Raw genomic sequence first — 7,647 nt, forward strand, 5'->3', positions numbered from 1 at the left:
GGAGGGAAGGAAAGAAGGAAGGAAGGAAGAGACTACATGATGGGAAAGGGAAAAGTAGAAAGATGGGGGTGGGGCAAGGTTCTTTGAGGTCACATCCCTTCTCTGGGAGTCAGTTTCCCTGCCTGGCTGGTGGTGATGTAGAGGACAGATGTCTGAAGAGATGGAATGCACCAATACCAGAGGACCCACCTTCAGAGATGGGCAGAGCCTTGCAGGATAAAAGGAGAAGGTCAAGGGAAAGCCCTTTCCATTAATGAAGAGTAGTCCTGGCAGTGTCCGCTCTGCATGCCCTTGGGTTCTGTGCGTGGACGGAGTGGCTCAGCCATGAGGAACCATGAATGTATGAATATCGCCCCCTGGGCACAGGCCTCAGTGACTCGCTTCCAACAACCTGCTCCTGTCGGGCCTGTTTTCTCAGGAACGCTGACTCACCAATGCACCATTCACGGGGCCCAGATGCCTTAGGCAGAGGAAACTGTCCCCTCTGCCCTGCCTCCAGCACATTTTCTCTCATCATCTATAAGAAACCCAGGTGGTTCTGTTATCCCTGCAGAATCTGTCCCTTAATATCAGGGCGTCCACTCACGTAACGCCACCAACCAGGTGGAGTTTAAGACTTACCTGTATGTTCTTTATATCAGAAAGCTATTTATGTCATGGGTGGAGGGACAGAAGATGAGGAAAAAGATCTACAGTTTTACAGAGTACTTATCTTCTATTGCAGAAACCACTTTTTTTTCTTTGAAAGTTCACATTGAGCCCCGGCACAGGGGCTTGTGCCTACAACTGCTGATACTTGAGAGGTAGAGAGAAGAAAGCTGCAACAGGATACCGGCCTGAGCAAAATGTCAGGGAGACCTTAACTCGTGAATAAGCCAGATGTGGTGGCCCACGGCTGTAATCCTAGCGACCGGGGAGGATCTCAGTCTGGTGCCAGCCCTCAACATAAAGTGCCAAAAAAGACCCTATCTGAAAATTAACAAAAGCAAAAAGGGCTGAGAGTGTAGCTCAAGTGGTAGAATACCTGCCCAGCAATTGTGAGGCCCTGAGTTCAAAGCCCAGTACTGCAAAAAGGTTTCCAAAGGTCCAGATGGCAATCTTCTAGGTTTTGCAGGCTGTCTGCTGTGTTACTACCACTCAACTCTGCCCCTCATGCCCCGCCCCCCGAAAAAAGCTGCCGAACAAGCTTGGCTGTGCTCTAATAAAACTTTATTTACAAAAGCAAGTGGTCGACCCTGATTAAATTCTGCTACTGTGACTCCAGATGCCTTTTCTCTCCACAAATATTTTGTCATCAGCTTCAGACACCTTGGTGTCTTTAGTTGGCCTATGTGAATCTACCCTCGAGAAGTCTCGGGTAAATGCAGGCTGAGTGGATCCGGGGAAGCCCATGGACTCCTGGACAGAACACTTCTCATTTCTGCCACCACACTTACCTGTCGCCATGGCTTTGACGTCATTTAGGACTGGGACCACTTCAGGTTTCAGTTTTTCGAGGATTCCAGCTCCCAGCAAGGTATGAATTCCTGGGTTTGCAGAAATAGAAGGGACGGTGAGCAATTGTCCACTTATCAAACCTTCACACACACACTGCCTCTCCAACACAGGACCCTCTGGGACTGGAAAATGGCTTACCCTTCTCTCCTCAAGCCCCATTCTCCATTGTAGACCCCATTCAGGTATTGACACTGGCATGGACAGATCTTGTCATAAACCTTCAAGTCCTAATACCCCTGTCATCCAGTGAAAACTCAGCTGACAGAGCTTCCTGACTACTTGTGCTAGGGTCCAGTGTTGACCATCTTGAGCTGTCTGTACCCACTGTCCCGACCTCTGTAGCTCCATGGGGTCCCTGCAGACATCTTGGCGCAGAAGTCTCTTTGGAATGGACACTGTCCTGTGTACGCCAACACAGGACAGTGTCATTGTTCTCATGCCTCCCCGCATTGTGCCACAGCAACTATCTCCAGATGTCACCAAACAGCAGCCTTTGTGTAAGAACCACTAAGCCAGGCTGTGTGTGAACTCCTCTGAGCCCAGCCCTGTCCCCTGGTGATTTCTGAAGCTCATGGTAACAGGAGTGTGGAAGATACACAGGGAATAAAGAACACTCATGACCAGGCGAAAGATTTTTCTATAAACCTAAAATTGAAAAGATCTCAGGAAGTGGTGCTGTGGCTCAAAGTGGTAGAGCACTAGCCTTGAGTGAAAAAGCTCAGGGACAGCACCCAGGCCTTGAGTTCAAGCCCCACGACTGACCAAATCAAATCAAATCAAATCAAATAAATCTCAAAGTCCTTCAACCGGGAACACAATAACTTTCACAATCAACGCTGGACTTTGATTACCCATTGCCACCAGCCTATAATTTATCCAGAACTCTAGGGCTTTGTTTCTGTCTTTCTCCTGCCTTCACATACCTCATTTCTTAGTTCTCATGCTATGGAAGGTGCCCGTGCAATCTTCTGAGCCCAAGTAAGAGCGTGAGGTACCTGTCACTGATACTCACTGTCCAGATCTGAGAAGGCCTGGTCCCTGGTAGTGTTGTACTGAGCCAGGATATAGTGGATTTGCTGGAAAAGAGAATTGCATGACATCTTCCCTTCTAAGGTCCAAAGCCACCATTCAGAAAGCAAAAAGGAATTGAACATACAAAAGGAATCGGAGTCAGGACTTTTTGTCTTATTTTGTCTTGTCAGTTGTGGGGCTTGAACTCAGGACCTGGATGCTGTCCTTGAGCTTCTTTGCCTTAACACTCCAAACCACAGCATCACTTCTGGTTTTCTGGTGGTTCATTGGAGATAAGAGTCTTATGTACTTTCCTACCTGGGCTAGCTTTGAACCACAATCCTCAGATCTCAGCTTCTTGGGTAGCTAGCATTACAGGTGTGAACCTCAGTCACAAGTCTGTCATGACAATTTTAAAAAGAACGACCACTGAGTCCTGAAGATGGTTCTAGTTTCTGACACTCAGACTTCTTAATATTTCCAAGATTATTAGCATAAACTCAAATAATTTATTATGATTTTTTTGGTTTCTGATGGTTAATTATGTCTCGTGAGGCTGTGGATTGGAAAGGTGTTCTGTGGACCTGGGAGGCCAGTATGGCCAAGGACAGTTTCTCCCAAGGTAACTCAAGACTACTCCACCCCAAAAGAACGTGTATTAACATCAAATGACTTTTTCAAAAATCATCAGATCCTTAAAATGACAGAATACTTTGTAGTATACACTACAATTTTGTTACCTTAATGAAATAAGCACCAAAATTTAAAGCATCAACTGGGTATTAACTTTTGCACTCTTGGGAATTGCTGGCAAGGAATTTCTTCCGTCATCAGCAACCTTACAAGGTGACCTCCATCTACCTGAAGGCAGTGGGTTTCTAGAAGGTTCCCAGGAGATTCCAAACACCCATAGGAATTCAGAGGAGCCAACAACCCAGAGGTCCAGAGGACACACTGGTTGTGACTTTTACCTTTGGGGTTTCATTCAGGAGTGTTCGCAAGTCTTTAAAATTGCTGGTTGCCAGTTTCTGCGTGTTGTTCATCCAGGTTTGGACGTGGATGTTGGCCACAAAGCCGCAGAAGATGCCAATGCTGCAGGCAGAGGGACGGAGAGAAGGAAGAGCCTTTCTCACAATCTCCACCATCCACGGCCCACACAGGCACCCTTACCTGCTAAGACCCCACCACTGACCACCACCAAAGCAGAGCCACACAACAGACCTCATGAAAGACAAACCTCCATGGAGACTCAGTATTCTATTCAAGATGACAATGTCCACAGCACACTGTGGAGGAAGTCATTATCAAGGTTGCGTGACAATGTACACCGTCTAGTCCACTCTGGTCTGGATGATCCTGCAGACCCCTTTCTATGTGCACATGCACGCATGCACACACACACACACACACACACACACACACACACACACTAGCACACCTGCTAGCCCCAGCGAAGATGCTAGGAAAAGCATCGAAATGACCAGCGTGACTGGGACAGTCAGTGCTTTGCTTTCTCCCGTGGTCTGCTGGTCTGGGTATGGTCCAGGTTGGAGGGTGGGAAGTTACTGAAGCATTCAAACACTAAGCGAGAGCCACATGTGACAGACTGCTGTACTCCTCACGCTGTCAAGTACCAAACAAGCAAAGCAGTGGTGCTGAGCTGACTTTGGCTTGGTGCCAAAGAGCAGCAAACGCAGCGTGCTCTCCATGGGAAGATTCACGAACACTCATAAATTCGTACGCAAATACAAAAAGGACACTTTTTTCCATGTAAAATATTCAGAAATGCCATATGAAAAGCCTCTTACAGGAAATGGTATACAATAAGAAAATAAAAAACATCTATGCCATGTAAAATGCCTATTTCTTTTTTGTGGTACTGGGGTTTGAAATCAGGGCTTCTCCCTTCCTATGCAAGTGGTCTACCACTTAAGTCCTTCCTTCGTGGCCTAGTTATTTTGCAGATATGGGCTCTCCATTTCTTGCTAGCCTGGCCTGCTATCCTCCTTTTTGTGTAGCTTTTATGACAGGCGCATACCACTACTCAGCACTTTCTGTTGCTGAGATGGTGTCTTGCTGTTCTGGTCTCCAATGTACCTGCCAGCCTCTTTTAAGGGCCCTCGGTGGCTAATTACTAATTGGTTTAACATAATAAAAATGTTGGCAAGAGCAAATCAGCAAAATCCTGACGCCTTTGGCCACTAGGTGGTAGCAAGGAATCAGATAAACACCATGACACACACGTTTTACCGATAGACGCAAAAAAAAAACAAAAAAAAAGAAAAAAAGAAAAAGAAAACCAAAAACAAAACCCCCAAACTGTTACTATATAACTATCCAGTGCAAGTGTGGCTGTTTTTAGAGCAGTGATTTGGGAAGAGTATTTAAACTTTAGAACATATGAAAACAAAATCAACGCACTGATTCTTAAATAGGAGCAATTTCTTAGGCTTTATGCATGCATGTATTTACAGATAGAATAAAAAGGTACTCTGTTTTCCTTTTGAACTGAAAAAGCTCATCTTCCCAGGAAACTTCTGAGACCTGATCAAATGGGGACATGACCCCACTAAACAAGGATACAAGTCGACTGCAGGTCATTGGTCAGAAGCAAGCAGAAAGTGTCTATGTATGGAGCAAAAATTCTTATAGCTAACAAGCTAACAAACTACAATGGCAGGAGAGGGTGAAGTGACATTTTCCAAAAAGAACTGTACGTTTTACCTAACCATGTAACTGTAACCCCTCTGTACCTTACCTTTATAATAACAACATTTTTTAAAAAGGGGGAAAAACAAATTGCAGTGGATAAATATCAGAGCTGGAACATGAGAGCTGGATCTATAGGCAATCACTGCCGTGCTGGGGAAAGGCCCTGTACTTCAGTGAGCCCCAGATATCTCAAAACTGACCAGGCTCGTTCAGAACTTCAGACCGAAGTAGGTAAATTAGAACTATGTGTCTTAGTCTGGGTAAGTATTTATTCCTTGAGCTGCAAAAGAGAAAGGTTCCAAATGACAACAAATTCTCTGAAGTTTTTTTTTATTTTTAATCTATTCTATTTCTAATTGGAATTCCTTCTGATGGTAACCTTTGCAATGAACAATTTATGTGCCGTTCGGCACATTTTAAATCTGTGTTGGTGTTTATGTGTCAGACTTGACATCATAGCAAAAACTGTCACTGAATGACATCATCATGACAAAGAAGGCCAAAGGTCTGAAAATGATGTAAGAATTGCGTAGCAACACACACACACACACACACACACACACGCGCGCGCGCGCGCGCACAGCAGCCAGCACTTCCTTTCCCAGCACTTCCAAATTTTTATTGTAATCACTCACTAGGCCCCAGCATCTGTTCCTATGGGAAGCCTGAGAGCCACTTCCACTTGACTAACCTGATTCTTCTACCTCTCCTCCCTCCCCCACCCGCCAAGGGACCAGAGGCTCCTTGCTCTGAATGCTGATGGACGGTTTCTCACTTCCTACTCAATTTGTCTTGGACGCTCTCTACAGGGATGTGGTTAAGTACTTCTTTCTCTCAACTTTGTCCACAGAGATGCTGGAGGAGAGTGGGTTTAAGGACTGGACTCACTCTGGTTTCATTCGATCTACTTAGACTATTAATCATATGTTGAGAGTCTGTATTGTGTAAGTGATCGTCACTTCCAAGATCAAGATCTTACTCAGCCAGAAGAGTGAATTATGATACATTTCAGAACACCACCAAATTTCATGTTGCGTGTTTGTAAGGACCTGTACTTCTACCCAGCAATAGATTCAATCAAGACATCAAGGTCTTGATAACTTAAACAAAAAAGCTTCACCAAACAGAATTCTGCAAAGAATTCACCGAGTTTCAACACTGAGTCTGGGTGTGATTTATGCTACATGAAAGGTGACAAGTCTAAAAGCCCCCATGTCAGGGAGAACACACAAGGCGGGGGCATCTGGGGGTCCTAGGAGCTGGATGGCAGGGGAGGGTATGACAGTTGCTCTGTCGCTCTCCAAGTGCCGCCAGGGCCATCAAGACAATAGAGCAGTACTGCCAGGGCTCCCCAATAGCCACAAACATGTGGATTCTGGTGTCGAATTCCCCAACTTTTAAATCTTCTCAATTGATTAAAAAAAAACTTTAAAAATTATGCAAACCCATCAGTGGTCTCCATTTAAACCTAAATATGTAGACAAAATGGAATAAACAATAAAGAAATGATGCTTCTTAATCATTACGGAATTAAACAACCTGTTCAAGATATTTTAAGCAAAAGTAAAAATCAAAACAATTAGTGATTCCATGTTTTAACAGCAACCCAGTCAGCTATGAAGATCGAGGGACACTGGGACAAATCTACCTCACACAGAAGGAATGCAAACCCAGAAAATATCCCTTCTCCTGAAGGCCACACAGATTTTGTCTTTAAGAACAAACACATATACTTTGATGCAATACAACAAAATATCTTAATTTTCTTCTTTGTGAGTGGCCTGCCAGCTTTACATTTTCTATATTTTGTTATGAAGCTTAAATTTTTAAACCATTAAAATTTCTAATAGTTCTTTTCCTTCATAATTTCTACCGTAGTGAAATAAGTCCTTTTATTCTATAACTGATCTTGCTTTTTTTTCTTTTTGTAGCTGTGTTAGGGTTTTGAGTTTGGTGCCTTGGGCTGCTAAGTGAGCTGTCTATCACATCAACCATGCACCCAACTCTTTTTGTTTTACTTATTCTTCAGACAGGGTCTTGTGGATTTTGTTTGGCTAATGGATTGCAATCCTCCTATACCTCCTAAGAGTCAGCATTACAGTTACATACCACTACATCCAGCTTGTTGTTTAAGATAGGGTCTTGCTGTTGACTTTTTGCTCCAGCTGACCTTGGACTGGGATCTTTCTGACCTCTGCCTCCTATTACTTTTAAAGGATTTTTTTTTAAATTTAACAAATCTCTGATGCTCAAGTATGCTATAAACCAATGTGTTGATTTTATTTATTTATTCGTTTATTTATTTTTTATTTTGTCAACCATAAGGCCTGAACTCAGGGCCTGGGTGCTGTCCCTCAGCTCTTCAGCTCAAGGCTAGCGTTCTACCACTTGAGCCACAGGGCCACTTCTGGCTTTTTTTTTTTTTTT

The 7,647-nt window shown here is 44.1% G+C and overlaps 1 protein-coding gene across 3 annotated transcripts in view; it reads right to left on the reverse strand.

Annotated features, from left to right (window-relative positions):
• Positions 1-7,647, reverse strand: part of Prom1 (prominin 1) — a 64,721-nt gene that overhangs the window by 32,235 nt on the left and 24,839 nt on the right. For all 3 annotated transcript variants that reach the window (XM_013008870.1, XM_013008869.1, XM_013008868.1), the window contains exons 4-6: positions 3,480-3,600; positions 2,510-2,573; positions 1,437-1,526 (exon numbers count right to left, since the gene is read on the reverse strand). In XM_013008870.1, coding sequence (XP_012864324.1) covers positions 1,437-1,526; positions 2,510-2,573; positions 3,480-3,600 — 275 coding nt within the window. The remainder of the gene's footprint in view (positions 1-1,436; positions 1,527-2,509; positions 2,574-3,479; positions 3,601-7,647) is intronic.

The sequence above is a fragment of the Dipodomys ordii genome, unplaced genomic scaffold (genome assembly GCF_000151885.1).
Source record: "Dipodomys ordii isolate 6190 unplaced genomic scaffold, Dord_2.0 Scaffold8, whole genome shotgun sequence".
In the NCBI taxonomy this organism is placed as follows: Eukaryota; Metazoa; Chordata; class Mammalia; order Rodentia; family Heteromyidae; genus Dipodomys; species Dipodomys ordii.